The sequence below is a fragment of the Elgaria multicarinata genome, chromosome 2, assembly GCF_023053635.1.
Source record: "Elgaria multicarinata webbii isolate HBS135686 ecotype San Diego chromosome 2, rElgMul1.1.pri, whole genome shotgun sequence".
NCBI lineage: Eukaryota > Metazoa > Chordata > Lepidosauria > Squamata > Anguidae > Elgaria > Elgaria multicarinata.
The window spans coordinates 107,490,165-107,507,411 of record NC_086172.1 but is presented as its reverse complement, the minus strand read 5'-3'; the positions used below and the strand labels follow the sequence as shown (position 1 = coordinate 107,507,411).

Below are 17,247 nucleotides of genomic sequence, written 5' to 3'. Positions count from 1 at the left end.
ATTCCTTTTTGCATCACAGTTTTCACTAAAACTCAGGAGATCTGCTGCTTTGTTTGCCTATATGACCAATTTAACTGCTTTAAAGGGCATCTTTTCTAGGCAGGAAGTGTTCAATTAATTTTGCTATACTGCAGCAAACGCTGCTGAGATGCGCTGTGGTGCTTGCACTGCGCAACTGGGTCAGTCTATGCGTCAGGAAAGGGAGTCAGACACGGGAATCCGAAAGTTAATTGTCAGCGTCTGGTAAGCCCCCCGTTTTCTTTGAGAAGTACACTGCTCTCTGGAAAACCTGGAGCTGGAAAGACCTTGACTGGGCTCTTTGGTTTCCATGGCATCCAGTCTTCATTGACTCATTGTAATGAGTCCGCCCAATTCCCTAGAACATTGATGAGGAAGAAAAGCTTCCAATAGCGCTCTCCCTGGTGCTGAAAACAACCCGGAGCCCGCTGCTTTCATAAGACGCTGTCTATGGTGCTGAATCTCTCCAGAAGGCGCGGGAGCGAAGGAAAGGTGGACAAGAGCTGCCAACTCGCGCATCGTTTGACCTCCAAGTCTACTTGAGATTACTCTTTCCAGCAGTGTAGCAAGTGACTGATGTGTTGCACAAAAGTACTGAGATCCTAGCGCTGTCCCTGTCCAGAGTTTGTAGCACAATGATCAGGGATTCATCCAAAGTGATGTCAATTGAGCACTGGGAACGTTTGGTATGCATCCTCTTTTGAAATCTACTGTATTCGACGACTCTCTACCTTTACGTATTTCAAACGTAGGAAAATAATCATCATTAAACCAGGATTTTGTTTACACGCTGGGCTTTCAATTAAGGTGTTTCTCTTTTTCAAACGATCCATGGCTCCTCCTGCACCTTTTGCTAGTGGATGCTGCACTTCCAAGAAGACCTTCTAGTTGAGTCCCACAACTTCTGCTCTGTTAAGAAATCCGTGGGCTGCAGGTAGACACTCAGTCATTTCCTCTTGCTGGCACTGGGACTGGCTCTTTCTTTCCTCTTCACTCACAGTCACACATACACACGTACTCAGAATTAGTCTTCGTCTCTCCCTCTCTCTTCTCTCCCTCTCACATACTCTCGCACTGCACAAGCACACACACACACACACACACACCTCTGTATCTGGATGCACACCAATAGCCATTTTATGGAGGAAAGTTAAACATGGAACCAATATGAATCAGCATCACTGTTTGTAACAGTGCCCTAATCAACCGAGTGGACGCCAGTTAAAACCTTTACAGGAATGGAATCCGTAAAGCAAAAGGTTTTGACTCCTGGCAAGGAGGGGCTGAAAAATTTTGCTGGAAAATCGCTTGGTCAACTCTACAGGTAAGGAATGGAATTTTGGGTGGGCAAGAATTTTTATTGCAAATAATGTGAGGCTTCCTAAGCTGAGGCTCCTGACTTCACTTCTAATCACAAGATAATTTCATATATAGATTTGGCTGAATTAGAAGCTATGTGTAATTTTCTTTGTGCTCTTTGGATTTTGCTAACCAGGGATGTAGCTTCAACAGGGTGGTACAAAAACGTGTGTTGTTTCGTTTTAAAATTGGTTGGATCTTTGATTTAAACATTTAACACCCTTTTCCTAAACAGAGCTGTTCCTAAGTAGGTGCAATCGGTTTCAGTGGCATTTGCTTCCAAAGGTGTTCCCGGAACCACAGCCTTCAAAATCATGCCAGTGTTTGGTGATTTATTCTTTCATTCAGTCCTGTGTAGTTGGAGTTGAACATTAGATCAATGAAGTAAAAGTCTTCTTGTATTCGAAAAATAACTTGTTCAAATTTTATTTTCAGTTTCCTATGCATTCATAGGAAAGTCTTTTTCCATCCTCCCTCACCCACCCCCGCCCCCACCAGACACGATTTTCGATTTGGATTCCCCATCCCTCCTGTGTATTCGTCCTTCTCACGAAGAAAAACATGGAGAGGCATAAATAATTGATAATCCAATGTCTTCTCTCTGGCTATCTAGAACACGCACGGAGAAGAGAGACTTAAAGGAAAGAGACATTAAATTCAACTTGTGTCCTCTAGTTGAAAGACCACTTTATCGGTAGACAAAAATACACCACAAAGGGGAAAGTCTGAAAAATAACGCTGCAAAAACGTTTGAATTCATTTGAAGAGGATGCCGGAGGAATGTGATAACACTGCAGTCTTCCCTTTGAATTAAGCAAAACCCCAAATGAAAGTCTTTGGTAGTTATTTAGTTTTAAAACATCGTTTTAATGCTAACATCAACGAGGACGAAAACAACAATGAGGACAACCTTCCCCTGTGCTCGGAGTAGTAGGTTAACACCTGCACAGGAAGGTCACCCTTTGGCTTTTAATGAGTAAAGCTACTATTGCAGCAGTCTTAGCTCACTGAAAATATTAGGGTGCTTCAACGTTTTTATAATGAGTACAAAACGAGTTTTGTAGTGATTCATAATCCAAAAGGCATTTATAATCCAAAATGCAGTGATTTCTGTAGTTAGGGATGGATCTTATTCCCCCTCCTCTGCTCAAAAACAAGCAAACCCACCCACTCCCAACAAAAACCTAGCCCACATATTTACCATCATGCCTATCAATGTAAATGTTGCCTTCAATCGGATGCTTGGGCTGGGATGACATCTAATAAAAGCAAAATCTTGATTTCTACTACAATCGAGCATTACCGCTGTCTTCTCCAAGAACTTAAAAAATCTGTTTTCAACCATAACATGGTATGAACTTTACATTCCTTTAAAAAAGAGAAAAAGGAAGAAAGAAGTGTAGCATTAACATGTCAAATTTACACTGGGAATTCTTAATTTCACATTCGGTATAGAAAGTCGTTGATGGAAAAACAAGCATTATTCCCTCCCCTTAATTTTGCACTGGAGTTATCCCTTTAGCGATTAGGATGCCTTCCTTTGCTTTGCTTCCTAAATAAGCAGAATTAAGTAGTGGGAAAGCTTTTCTGCATCGTTTAAAACAGGCAAAGTAAACATCAAATATTGTCTATTATCTTTGATATTGCCAGGATGAAATTGGAAGTGGTTATTCAGTGTTTTGTTCTTGAAGTGAAGGGCGGATATGATCACTAGTGAAAAATGAATTGCGATCTCCATATTCGGTAGCAAAGGAATCTGGGAATTAGGATGCTGTTAGTTAGCTAAACTGGCACAAGATCTAACACAGCGTCCCATGATGGAGAGAAAAAGGGTACCTTTGCACATGATCCTGATCCTGAACAATCACTCAGTCCTGTTCCTGGATGAATCAGGATATCTTTATTGTCATTTGTCCCAGGAGTTAAGGTCACTAGTTCAAAAAGACGGGGAAATTCCTAGCAATGGGAGCTCTGGTAAACAAACCACAGGGGGAAGGGGGGGGGGGAGAGAAGAAATAAAGAAATGATTCAATCGAAGTTCCAACAGAATTATTATTATTATTATTATTATTATTATTATTATTATTATTATTATTATTATTATTATATTTTAAGGGGAACCTTTACCATGAAAGGACCAGCGAAAATGAATGGGGACACACAACTGAAGCACATCATTTGAACGCTAGAAATAGTAGTGCATTTTGATCAATAAGAGTTCAATCTGCTATGTAAATACGGGAAACCAACCGTTGAGTGTCACTTCAAACCCATCCATGCTTTCCTTAATATTAAACAGGCAAGACTAGTCGAAAGGGAGCTTCTTATCGGTGTATAAACATTTGCGTATTCCTGTCCGCTCGTTTGATTGTTAACATGAAGAGAACGGAGTCCATTTAAACTGCAATCCTATACACGCTTACCCGGCAGTAAGCCCCATTGAACCATTTTCAAGTAGACATGGATAGAATTGCGCTGCCCACTGTTCTTCAGGGCGTTTAAAACATCTAAGTACTCGAAACGCAAGGCATTGGCTTATAAACGTATTTGCCGAGATAGCTACGTGTAGCTGAAATGCAGGACAGGTTTATTTCACTGGAAACCTGGGAGACAGCCATTTTGAGTTCTGGAATGAATCCAGACACCTGCCATAGTTGAAAATAGATCGTCTTCCCCTTTCTCAGCAAGCCTCGCTGGGATTCACGGGCTTGCACACTTCCCTCTGGTGTTTGTCATGTAATTATAAGACACTTAAAGCCTTCCTTAAATTAAAGCCAAGGGTTTTGGGGGGTTGTTGTTTTTAAAATAGCTTCCAATATCTATTCAACTTGGAGCTAGCCAATATGGCGTCTCTGCAGCCGAAGAGCTACGTGATGCATAGCATCTTCTGTGCTTTTTAATATATCCATAAAGGATGGGAGATATACTTTGGGGGGGCATCTCCTGGAATTACTCTGTGAAACCCATGCAGGGGTTCATTTTAAGACAGGGGGCAGTGCCTGGACTCTGGCATGTCTAAATCACACCATTGAGAATTTAGGGTGGGGGGTGACTGTGGTCATCAGTGGGGAATGCATTCTGTACATGTTCAGATCCTCCCTGTCCTTTATTCATTTACATATTCCAGTAAGTCTTAAACCTGAAAATGTAGTTCAGGGCAGATGCCTGGTTCAGATTAAGCCCTGAACACAAACACAGACACAAACTCACACCTCAGAAAGGGGATTTGCAATAAACCCGCAGGCTGTAGCTGCATCAGTGGCTCTTTTCCTCGGAGCCCCTAGACTTAAATCTCCTCTTTTGGTTGGGCAGAGTCCTCGAGAGGAAACAGAAAACCGGCGACAACATCGAATTGACAGAGGATGGGAAGCCCTTGGAGGTCTCCGAGAAGAAAGCGCCCTTGTGCGACTGCACCTGCTTTGGGCTACCCCGGAGATACATCATTGCCATCATGAGTGGACTGGGCTTCTGCATCTCTTTCGGGATCCGCTGTAACCTGGGAGTAGCCATCGTGGACATGGTCAATAATAGCACGATCCACCGAGGAGGGAAAGTCATCAAAGAGGTGAGCGAGACCAGGGCAGAATCCCCCTCCTCCCCTTCAGTGCAGGAGCGCGCCAGCAATGACATCCAAACGCCCTTCATGCGCCCAGACAGCCATTTTAGGAAGCACAGTCTAGATATTGCGAGAATATTGTCGTCTCAGTCCCAGACTGGGAGAAAGGGGGCCAGCCTGCAGCTTGAATCAGAACAGAATGGAAATCATCACAGGGCAGAGAGGAAACACATTTTGTTGTTCTTGTTGCTGCTCTCCTTTCTTTTTCTTTGTCGCTCCTCTACCCCGTTTTCCCTGCCTTTCTTTTCCTTCCTTCGAATTTCCCATTTTTTAAATTTAAATTTTTTTCCCCCTCTGTTAACATATAGTGTACATGCCTTTGGCCCGGAAAAATGCATTTATTTATTTTCTTTATTTATTTATTGTTTTTGAATCCCAGCCTCCTTCCAAGGAGCTCAGGATAACATGGTTTCATCCCCCCCCCCCATGTTATCTTCACAACCACCCTGTAAGGTAGGTTAGGCTGAGAGCGAGTGACTGGCCCCAAGTCTACCTGGGGATTTCAACCTAAGTCCTCCAAATCCTAAGCAAAAGATGTACCCCCTCCTCCATCCCCAACATTCAGGCTAAGCCACATATTTCTATTTCAGAAGACAATGTTCCCATCAAATTAATGGGACTTAGATCCCACCCTCAACTCATTGACTTTGAAGTACCTTCCATTGATTTGAATTGAACTTCCATTCAAGTAGGTGTGGTGAGCAGGACTGCAACCTCAATCGATTTCAATCTAAGAGAGCCATTCCATTGTTTGTGAGTGAGGCTGAAAGCAATTCAAGACACACGCAGGCAGGCACACACACACACACACACACACACACACACACACACACACACACACCAGGAACTCCTTCTACGTTTTCTACCTTTGCCTCTTGAGTTCAGATCCAGAAGCAGTCCCAGGCACAAAACCAGAACCCAGCTGTTACGTGATGTTTGTGGTATCTAGTGCTTGCCAAACTCGACAAGGAACAGGACATAGAGGTTGTCTCTGTCCAACTGTTGTTTTAGGTCCTTACACGTACTTATTATTGATACATTATTGTTATAACACTAAAGCACCAAAACACCAGAAAAGGATGTGAAAACTGTGTTTGGAAAAACTGGAATGAAGGAGATATACAGGTGTTTTATTTATTTATTTATATTTATTTATTTATTTATTTCATTTATATACCGCCCCAGAGCCGAAGCTCTCTGTATACCTACATCGTCAATTTTCAAAAACCTAGTGGTGTGGTGGGGAAAGCACCTTACTTGGGAATACGAGGAAAGCCAGGTAAATGTATACCGAGGTGTCCCTAAGAGTGTGGTAGGAGAGATAAATCAGGGAGGAGAAGTAGCCAGGATAAATGTACATCATTGAAATATGCAGTCTCAGGTACCGGTTTGAAAAAGAAATAATTCCAATAGTGAGAAGAAGAAACATATTAAGATACTTATGCTGAGTGTAACAGAAACATTATCACTGAGGATGTAAAATAATCCACAAATTAACCCCTATCCCTCTAAACAACAACAACTCTTCATTCACTCATTCATTAATTCCAAGAGACATTCAGACTCAGCCGAGGAAGCAAGTGGCAAAGAACCTTATGTCTACCATGAAAGACATTGTGGGATGGACCTGGTCTACAGAACCTTTTGGGGATTATTTTTGGCCTAAACCAGGGGATTTTCCAAAAGATTGGTTACTCTTTGGGGGATCCTTCTTTAAACTGAAGGTGACAAGAAAGTTGATGGGGTGGTTTTTGGCAGCCTAGACGAGATTGGGGGTAACATAATGATTCCCCCCTCCCCTCCTAGGCTACTCCGGATTCATGAATCCGGAATACAGAATCTTTGCAAAGAGGAACAGCAATAATAATAGCAACCAAGAATATAGAGAGAGGAGATTGGTGTAAAACGCCATAACAGTAAAGCAACAAGGAGGGTCTGGGTCCACTGTGGATACAAAGTAAAATGTATAAGAAAGATAGAAAGCCCAACAACAGAAATACTCTATTGTTAGGCTTTCTATCTTTCACACACAACGTTCACAGAGTCCCTGACAACTTGACCCCCAACTTGCTCACTGTTTCTGCTGCAAGCTGTATCCATTCAAAAAAGAAGAAGAAAAGAACAGTTAATGGGATAATTGTTGGATTCAGTAGTTTCAAGTGAAAACACATCCATAGGTCGTGGATGACAAGGGGCAATTTACAGGTAATTTCCTGGGACTTCCGCCTAGCAGCGACCCTCCCTTTAGGAATGCTTCGCTCCCGCCTGCTTTGACAAACCGTCTTCCCTCTTTTCCTTCTCTTTGCTTGGTGGCTTTGGAAGAAAGCGAAGTTTAACTGGGACCCCGAAACAGTTGGATTGATCCACGGCTCTTTTTTCTGGGGGTATATAGTCACGCAGATCCCCGGGGGATATATTTCATCCAGGCTGGCAGCGAACAGGTAATGGAAACCTAATCTCTCTTCTCCACGTGCGGTTTGTAAGTAAACACAAGGGCAAGATGTCCACCTCTCCGCGCCGCGTTTTGGCGACGACTCGCGTTTCTAGACAGTGCGCCGAAGAGACAGACGGAACAAGAGAGGAGGCAGAGCCGCCCGGCGGACCTGTTGGCTCTGGGTTTCTTTCCCTGCTGTCGATCACAGCACGTTTGGAAAGAAACGGACTTGCTTCTTTGGGAAACTCAGAGGAGCAACACGGCAGAGCGCTCAGAAGAGGGCTGACCGAAACCCCCCTACAGAGTCAATGGATTCGGCTGCGAGGCAGAGCGAGCTCTCCGTCAGTGCCGGGGGCGGTCAGGTGCGCGCACCCGCACACAGGCCAGGATACTTTGGCTTGGCAAAGACAAGCAACGGAGAGAGGGCGCCGCGGAACGCTGCTGCCCCCGAATCCAAGTCCTACGACTCCCAGCATTCCCCAGCCAGCACATAAGGGGAATTCGCTGGCATTGGAAGGAAAGGCAGGCACCTCAGACCACTTCAGCTCTCGCCAATACCGGACCTTTCCCACCCCGTCCAGTGAAGGCTGAGGGCTTCCATGGCACTGGAGCTGTGAATCCACTCTGGGTTGAAGCCAGAACCAACCAGGCCTCTAAAGGAGCTATACAAGATGCTGAACCAAAGTGCCAAATCGGGTTCAGCACCTTGGGCAGCTCCTTTATCGTTCTGACTGAAACCCACAGCGGATTCCCAGCCGCACTGACATCCGAGCTGCCATCATCCAGTGATCCCAATCCAAAGGTTTTGCTGCATGCCTCCAAGAGAATTAGAGCGGCCAGAAGCAAAAGAGAACTGGGTTCGCCCACCGTTAATGGCTCTAGAGAATCTCAGTGTATCATGCAACCTACACCTGCTGAAATGTCTTAAATGGTGAAGGAGCCATGTCCTCTTTTGCATCTGTCCTCTCGTAAGACCGGAGTAAAATCTGCCTTTTCAAGTGCCTCTTCCTGGCACCCCGACCCTATGCATGTTTCCTCAGAACGAAGTCCCATTTACTTCAATGGAATCTACTTTCGAGGAAGCTTGTATAGGATTGCAGGCTCAACACATTGCTTCGGACTTCCCTTCCCTCTGAAATCACTCGTCTTGATTTTATTCTTCAAAGGACCCCATTTCGTTATTATTTCAGTTTTTCTGTATCATTCTACATATAGCTCCCAACACACCAAAGGCGTCTCACAACAGTGAGAGTAAAAATGAAGTTAAACCCCACCCACCCTTCACAGCCCAGTTTAGACTCAGTATTTTGATCGCAGAAGTAATAAAAAACGCAACATTGCCTTTGAGTCAAATGTTCCAACTTAACAAAATTGAAATTCGTAGTGCTGAAGAGTCCTACGTTATTATTATTATTATTATTATTATTATTATTATTATTATTATTTATTGTAGCAAGTTTACTATTGTATGTACCGCATGGACCAAATCCACACGTTTTGTGTTTGTGTGTTTCGTTGCTGTTACTGTTTTAACAACAAAAAGAAAAATACGAATCTTCTTACAATTCTGACATGATGATGACGATTGTTGCTATTGCCAAATCTTTTTGTATTATCGTTGTTGTTGTTTTTATTATTAGTATTATTATTCAGATATTATGATCTTATTCATATATGAAAGCCCTGATTTTTAAGAATAGCTCTAAACTTTGCATATCGCTGGTGTGCGTGAATCGGTGCCCCTGGAATGTATTTCTTCCTGTGCTTGTTTGCTTGACCGTTCGAAACCGGGTTCCTCTGCTCTGTTGGTTTTTTTCTTCACACTGGAGGCTTATAGTACAGAAAATCCACTCTTTTGCAGATGTTACCCCTGTAAGATTTTTTTTTTAATTGTTGGTGCAGAGACGAGTACTTCCATTAATTATCTCCCCCTCCGCCTTTCCCCCCCCCAAAGAACCCAACAAAACAGAGAGTCCCCATGTCTCTCCGATTAAAAGCAGTTATTATTAATGGACACACGAATGGACGTGAATGAGGCTCCCTCTGCATGAAAAGCCGGAGGAAGGGAAAGTAGCTTCTGAGAGCTTTGCACAATGAAAGGGAAGTGCAGATGGCGCAGGGTCTTAAGGCTCCGTTACTATGGTGTCTGGCAAGGAGGTTGCAGGCACCCAGGGGGCGAGTCTACCTGTTAATTAGATCCTCGGAGTATTCCGGGCGCAGGAGGCATTAGTGGCATCCTCGGCGGTAGCGTCGCCGCCTCCTCTTCGTGGGAAGGAAAGGGGGAAAGGTCCTAGTGCCGCTCTTGAGCGCAGCCCTCGGCTCGGTGCCAGCGGACGCGCGCGGCCCCGGAGTGGGGTGGGGGCGCGCTCCGAGCGGCTCCGCCTAGACGGCTCTGCAAGGGACTGGATGTTCTGAAGAACCACGTCTCCTCTCCTCCTCGCGTAGGCCTGCGGTGCGGTCCCCGGGAGAGTCCGGGGCGCTCCATTAAAGAGGAACCCGACCAATCCAGCAAATGTAGAGACGCGCTTAGGCGAGAGCGCTTCGTCCTCCTGCACTCGTCCCCCACGCCGAGGATTTGCCTTTTTGTTGTCCTTAAAGCTCTGGTTCAGAAATGCTTGGGCGCCGTGCTAAAACAACACGCGCACGCGTGCACACGCCAGGATCCCCACAGTTGTTAATGCAGGAAGAGCTATTCAACACACACACACACAAACACACACACACACACACACCTCAAGGACCGGTACGAACCTCAGTTCCTCATACTAGGCTTGAGTCCGTTCAATGGGTAGATAGGTGAGGGGAAATGGAAACCTCTGAAGGCATTTCTTGCCCCGGTCAGCCAAGACCTATTCTATTCTATTCTATTCTATTCTATTCTATTCTATTCTATTCTGCGGTATAGAAATGTTACAGATCAAATCTAATCAATCAGTCTCCCAGATGTTAACTGGTCTGTAGCTTAATTGAAAGGAAACGAAGCTTTTATTCGCGGAAGTCTGTCCTCAGTTCGCCCCCGTCCCCCGTGGAAACTCAACCACAGTCCTTCCAGTTACCCAGAATGTTTATTGGTACATATGGAGAAAGGGGTAATCCATCAAATAGACTGGCTTTTCAAGAGAAAGGGGGAGAATTAGGATTTATTTAAACTCCTTTTTAGGCCGCGTTTAAGAGCAGAAGTCTCTCAAGGCGGCGTACAAGTGTTTGTTTTTAAACAAAAGTATGCAAATAGGAGTGTGAGTAAAGTACTGCAGTAGGGGAGAAAGTGGGCTGTTTATTTTCCTTGGACATCAATGCACTTTTCTCTAGTTGCAGCTAAATCAGTGTCGTACTCTAGACCAGACAGCATCGTCTTGTTCAGGAACTGGGCTACTTTTATTTATTGATTTAGTACATTTCTAATCTGCCCAATAACAAATGTTCTCTGTGTGGATTGCAAATATTTTCAGCCCACTTACCTGGGATACTGAGTAGATACGTGTAGGATCGGAGTCTGATGGTCCTTGTTAACAGCGTAAGACTGCAGCTTCAGTCACGCTCAAGTCAATGTGAGTAATCCCACCTGAGCCCCAATTCTCCGATTTAACTGGGCTGGGGATTTCAATGCCTTTACTTCGTTTGAATTAAACCTCGCCTGCCCATCAAGGAAGTGGTGCTCGAGTTGGCTTAATCACAGTGGTGCAAAAGGATAGTTGTGGTGGGTAGTGGTGGCGGTGGGTGGAAGAAGAGTGACACAACCAACCTAGAATAGAGAAGGATAGACAGCTGCAGGGCGGAAACGGAGAAAATGCAGCTCACAATGATAACGTTTCCTGAGCAAATACGACAAGATAAACCTCTGTCGCTCCTAACATAAGCCAGTGTGGTGTAGTAACTAAAGTGTCAGACTGGGAGTCGGGAGATCCGGGTTCTAGTCCCCACCTGGCCAGGGAAGCTCACTGGGTGACTTTGGGCCAGTCACACACTCTCAGCGCAACCCACCTCACAGGGATGTTGTTATGAGGATAAAGATGAGGATTATGTATGCCGTCTTGGGTTCCTTGGAGGAAAAAGGCAGGATATAAATGCAATAATAAAATAAATAAGGGCTATTCTGTGAGCAAATAACATTCTCTTTTCCGTTCTAAATCGATGCAAGGTGTTTACTATGGGGTGTAACTTGTCTTGCATTCTACCTACGCACGAGGGGGGAAATTGGCTAGCTGTATCTCTGAGATGACTGCAACCCTTGGATGAATGAATGAATAACCTTAACATTTTAATTTCCAATGTGCTCACTCCTCTTGGTGAAGGGACTGAGGTTTTTGTAGCTGGTTCATGTTAAACCCTGCTCTTAGGTCTAGAACAGTACAGTCCTATATATATCTACCCAGAAGTAAGCTCCACTGAGTTCAGTGGCACTTAAGTGTGTATCCGAAAGGAGCTGAAGTGGCTTTCAAATAAGGTAACCCAACTCCCTCCTTCTATAGGCGAGAATATATTCGGTTTTTGAATGGCCGATACAGACTTAGGGGCAGGAGAGTTGAGGGTGGGGGCTAGCTTGCCCTTCCAGGCCCACTAGACGGACTCCACCCGCCAGTGTCATCCAGATGACAGCTGGGAAAGGTCGTTTACTGCTGTGAGCCCAAAGAGAAATTCATTTTGCTGCCCCCTCTCGGAAGCAGTTGGAGCGAAGAGAACTGGAAAACTCTCCCATTCTATTTTATTTTAGCGCCTTTGCGATCCTGAGCTCAATGGCAGAACGCGCCCTCTGTATGCATTAGCTCTCAGGATCAAAATCGGCCATTTCCAGCCAAAAGAATCCAGTAGTAGTAAGACTACTAGTAGTAATATGTGCTAGTAGTAGCACTGGAGTCTTTTGATTGTAGCAGATGACAGCCTCTCTGTTCCGTATTAATGAATGGAACGGACTAAAATTGGGAGAATACTGGAGCTTTCCCCAACCTGGCATCCTCAAGAGGTCTTGGACAACAACCCCCATCATCCCCAGCCAGCAGGATTGCTATGCTGGCTGGGGGAGCGTGATCGGAGGTGCAGTCAAAGGCATCTGGAGGGTGCCAGGTTGGGCCAAGGCGACCCTTGAGACAACGGAGTTTGGAGGGACGGGGGTTATTCTATTTCCTCCTTAAGCTTCCCCCGCCCCGTACAAACGAATGGATACTTTCTCTCCATCCCCTCATATAGAGAAGGGACAAGAGGTTTGCGACAGGAAAATGGAGCAGCGTGACCGGGGTGGGGGGACTACCTTCCTAATTTTGGTGGAGGAGCTGGCCAAAGAGTGGATTGGAAACTCTCGTTTTTACACTGAAAGTACATCTAGAACAAGGGTAGGCCACCCGGTGCCCTCCAGATATTTTGAACTACAACTCCCATAATCCTTGATCATTGGTTGTGCTGGCTGGGGCTTATGGGAGCTGTAGTCCCCCAAAATCTGGAGGGCACCAACTTGCTTACTCTGTTCTAATTTTTCAACAAGCCCAGAACGGTGGAGCTGAGCGACCCCTTTCGCTTGCGTTTTATGCTCCGCAGTACTTGTAGGGTGGACCCAAGTACAGTTTAACCTGGCCTAAGAAGAGTGAGTGAATCGAAGCAGGGAGACGCTGTAGTTGGGGAGACTGGGAGAGGGCAGCGGGATTCCAGGCTGCAGTGGCTGATTGGCGTATACATGGCTATTTGGTTGTGGCAAGGACGCTTGTAAGGGCTCGTTTGTCAGTGAACCTCAGCTATCGAGGTTTAACTAAGCTCTAATTGCAGCCATTTTCCTATAAAGCCATGCATTTACGCAACACAAAAGGGGAAAGAAAGGCCCAGTTAACACACAATCAGGTGCCCGCCAGAGACCTCTCCTTACAAGCCCATTAAGTCTTGGGTTAAACAGAAAATAATGATTACGTTTTTACGGAATCAAGATCTTATTAGTTGAACCTTTAAAGGCGCCTACGACGTAACGTCGTCAATCTTCACCGGTGCTTCTCCCTCGCCCACCCCACCGGCTTTATCTGCCAAGAGAAAATCCAGCCAGTTGAGCCTGGTTTCTCTCTCTCCTGTCTATTTTTAAGCCCTGCAATCAACGGAAAGTGTATTTGTTCTGTCTGTTCATAAGGAGCAGGGTGGAATAGTGTTAGCAGCACCATCAATCTATCCATCCATCAAGGATTTCAGCATTTATTTATTGTGGGGTTTTTTTTAATCAATTGAATGGATACATCAACTGATCAGATTGGTATCAGGTGATATTCTTAGCATTTTAAAATTCTATATAATAGGTGAATTTTTAAAAAAGTGAGAAAAATAATCAGAAATCCATGATACATATCTAAAATATTCTATAAATAAGCAAAGCAAGAAATACACATACATTGTCTGTGCCCTATTGTCAACAATGGACACTTTTATCACAAGGGTCAACTCCAATTAAAACCTGATTAAAAATCCCAACATTAGTAAGAGATTAATTAATACATCAATTACACCAATTTAAATCAATGACACCATTAATGAGCTGTTGCCACAAACATAATCGTGCTCTCATGACTCAGATTTAGTGAAAGTATGTACATTTGCAGTGATTTTAAGAAGAAAAAGACAATACTTGTATATGTGGATTTGTTATAGATAGCAGACCAGATGGCTGAACTAAAATAAGTGTGCATGGTAATGGGCCTGTTCAGACAACATGCTAAACCATGGTTAGACTGCTAACCCTTTTACAGCAAATGGTTAATGAACACGTTTAAACCATGCTTATGTAGCCACCATGGTTAGGAATGGTTCACAAGACACACTAAGCCATAATGTTTAGCTCAAGATACTCAATCACTGTGGCTTAGTGTGTCATCTGAACAGGGTCAGTAGCAATGTAGTAAACCCAGATTATGCTTTTAAATATTGACAATAACATAGTGATTGTTTAATTTTATATTAATGTTAATACACCTCTTATCCAAAACTCATTACTTGAATCAAGTTACACTGATTATGTCAGTGGCCTTTATTTTGACATAAGTACCCCTTGCTGACATGTTTGCCCCCATTTAATTCAAAGGAGAGATTATACTGACATGCACAAATGAATGTCTGTGGGAAGCTTTTGTGGGAGGAAGAGCGGGGATCCACTGCAGGCAGTAATTCACTGCATTGGAACTTGTGACAAGAGGTTATTAGTGCCATCTGTGAATGTTGGCAGAAAGTGAATAATAGGCTCAAGTTACAGGAAGCCAGATTCCACTTGGACATCAGGAAAAACTGCCTGGCTGTTAGAGCAGTATGACAATGGAACCCCATTACTTAGGGAGGTTGTGGGCTCTCCCACACTAGAGGTATTCAAGAGGCAGCTGGACAACCATCTGCCAGGTATGCTTTGATGATGATTCCTGCATTGAGCAGGGGGTTGGACGCGATGGCCTTATAGGCCCCTTCCAACTCTACTAGTCTAGGATTCTATGAAACCATTATCATACAGAATGTGTACTCATATACATGCAAGTTTTATATTCAAAGATAATGGAAAATACAAAGCTCAGCTGAAGCATCATTTGTGAAATTGTAGGTCATGGCAACGAACCCCACCCCCACCCCAGTGAAACTGGATCATGCACAACTCCAGTTTAAGACACACTGCTACATGTAAGATTTATTAATTTTGGTACAATATTGTAATTTTGTGATTCCAAGCATTTGGAACAGCTTGCATGGGGGCGGGGAGGCATTTATTTCTTTTACCTAATATTTGGGTTAATTTGTAAACTTTAACATTCAGCTTTACTGGACTGTGGCTTGAAATGCACAATAGGCAATGAAAATCATAGCTCTTTCCTAGTTCAACATTTTTACATTCCTATATGATTAATAGCTATTATTATTATTATTATTATTATTATTATTATTATTATTACTATTATTATTATTTATAAAGCACCATCAATGTTCATGGTGCTGTACAGAATAAAACAAAACAAGACAATCTGCCATATGCTTACAATCTAAAATCACAGTAACAGACAGGGCAGGGAGGGGAAAAACCAATTGGACTAGGGGGCATTAAAACTAAAATATAGACTAGTATGAAATTATAGACATTGTGTGGGTGGTGAAAAATTGCAGATACATTTTGTATTTCTTACACAACAGTGCTAAGGGTTTTTTATACACAAGGCATTTACTTTCCCCTTGCTTTTCCCCATTCATGGTTGATTATGAGTGCTTTAGACAATGTCGTGGCCCTTAAGTTTTGCCTCTGTTTTTACACAGCACTTTCAGTGAGCCTATTTAGAGCAGGAAAATGCAATATAATATGTGGAAGTGAAAGAAAATATTTTTCAACTTGTTTAATTGTGCTATTCGGCTATATTATTGTGCCACCTAGAGGTTATGTGGTGGAAAAGTAGGAAAGGAAACACTTCTTGTATGGTGCTTGGATTTCAATCCTGCGCTGAAACCGAAAGCAGATAGAGCAAATTAACAGCTGATTAATAGCCTTGTGTACCAGAGATGGGCACAACAGTGGGGGTGAATTTGTCTATCCAAATTCAAGGCACATGCTTCTGCAGCCTTCCTGACCTGCTCGAGATGTATTCCGAACTGAATAGATTGTGGAAGGACTTCTTAGCTTGTGAATGGTCTCTCCAGTCTGCTGGGCCTTGCTGGGCTTTTTGCTTTGCTCAACATAGCCATTTCCATTTACTGTGATTGTTCCACAGCCGTAGTTTCCTGTGTAGCACAATTTTGATTGCACGCCATATGGACAAATGTAATCAGAGGCATTGTCCAGGCTTTGGCCTTTACATTATGAAATGGGCCCTCTCTCTGATCCATACCCCACCCTTTCAGCTATTGGGCGGTACAGAAATGCAATAAATAAATAAATAAATAAAAATAAATAAATAAATAAATAAATAAATAAATAAGTCAGGCCTCTGGTTATCTAGCTCAGTATGGGCAGCAGCTCTTCAGAGGTTTCAGGCACGATCCTTTCCTAGCCCTACCTGGAGATGTTGAAGATTGAATCCAGGTCCATTTGCATGCAAAGCATTTGCTCTGCCATTAAACTACCAGGAGGGATGGATTCATTATGGGCACATTCTGAAACCTTTTCAGACATTTCTAGGACGGTTACAAAATGAGGCAGAGCTAGAGATGTGAAGGCTGGTGGGAGTGGGAGGGAACAGTGGGGGGTGATATGCCCCCTTCCCCAAATTAGATTTCCCCTCAGGGACTTTTTTATACTATGTGGGGGGGGGAGAGATGTTTGTTTGTTTATTTTAAAGTATCACTTTCCCCCATTTCCTTTCCTGGATCTCTAGGCAGGACCCACTGCATAAGCTTACAAGCCCCTCCCCACATACACACACCACAATTCCATGGCAGATTGTTCATCGACAGTATCCACGGGAACTTAGGATACTGTTTTATAATAGGTCAGACCACTGGTCTCTCTAGCCCTGTATTGTTGACACTGACTGGGAGTGGTTTTCCAGGTTTGCAGGCAGGATTCCTTCCTAGCCCTACCAGGAGATGCCTGGGATTGAACCTAACCCTAACCCTAATCTAACCTTCTGCACTCAGTGTTCTACCACTAGGCCACAAACCCTCCCCAGATCAAGTTCAAAATCTGTAATAATTCTGGTTGGAATTCACAATAATTCTAAAATGCATTAAATATGTTTACTTGAGAATAAGTTCCATAACGTTAAGGAAGTAGGCTTCTCTTCCATTACATCAGGAAGCTTATTTCCAAGTATATCTGCCCCAGATTGGAGTGCCTGAGTTACTGACGTCTGTAAGGGAGGAAGCTTCCAAGGATCCAATGCCCTGCCGAGCT

The 17,247-nt window shown here is 43.8% G+C and overlaps 1 protein-coding gene across 1 annotated transcript in view; it reads left to right on the top strand.

Annotated features, from left to right (window-relative positions):
• Positions 1 to 312: 312 nt before the first annotated feature.
• Positions 313 to 17,247, top strand: part of SLC17A6 (solute carrier family 17 member 6) — a 63,729-nt gene continuing 46,794 nt past the window's right edge. Inside the window, exons 1-3 of the mRNA XM_063117355.1 lie at positions 313 to 1,342; positions 4,690 to 4,942; positions 7,316 to 7,434. Coding sequence (XP_062973425.1) covers positions 1,257 to 1,342; positions 4,690 to 4,942; positions 7,316 to 7,434 — 458 coding nt within the window. The 5' untranslated portion in view covers positions 313 to 1,256. The remainder of the gene's footprint in view (positions 1,343 to 4,689; positions 4,943 to 7,315; positions 7,435 to 17,247) is intronic.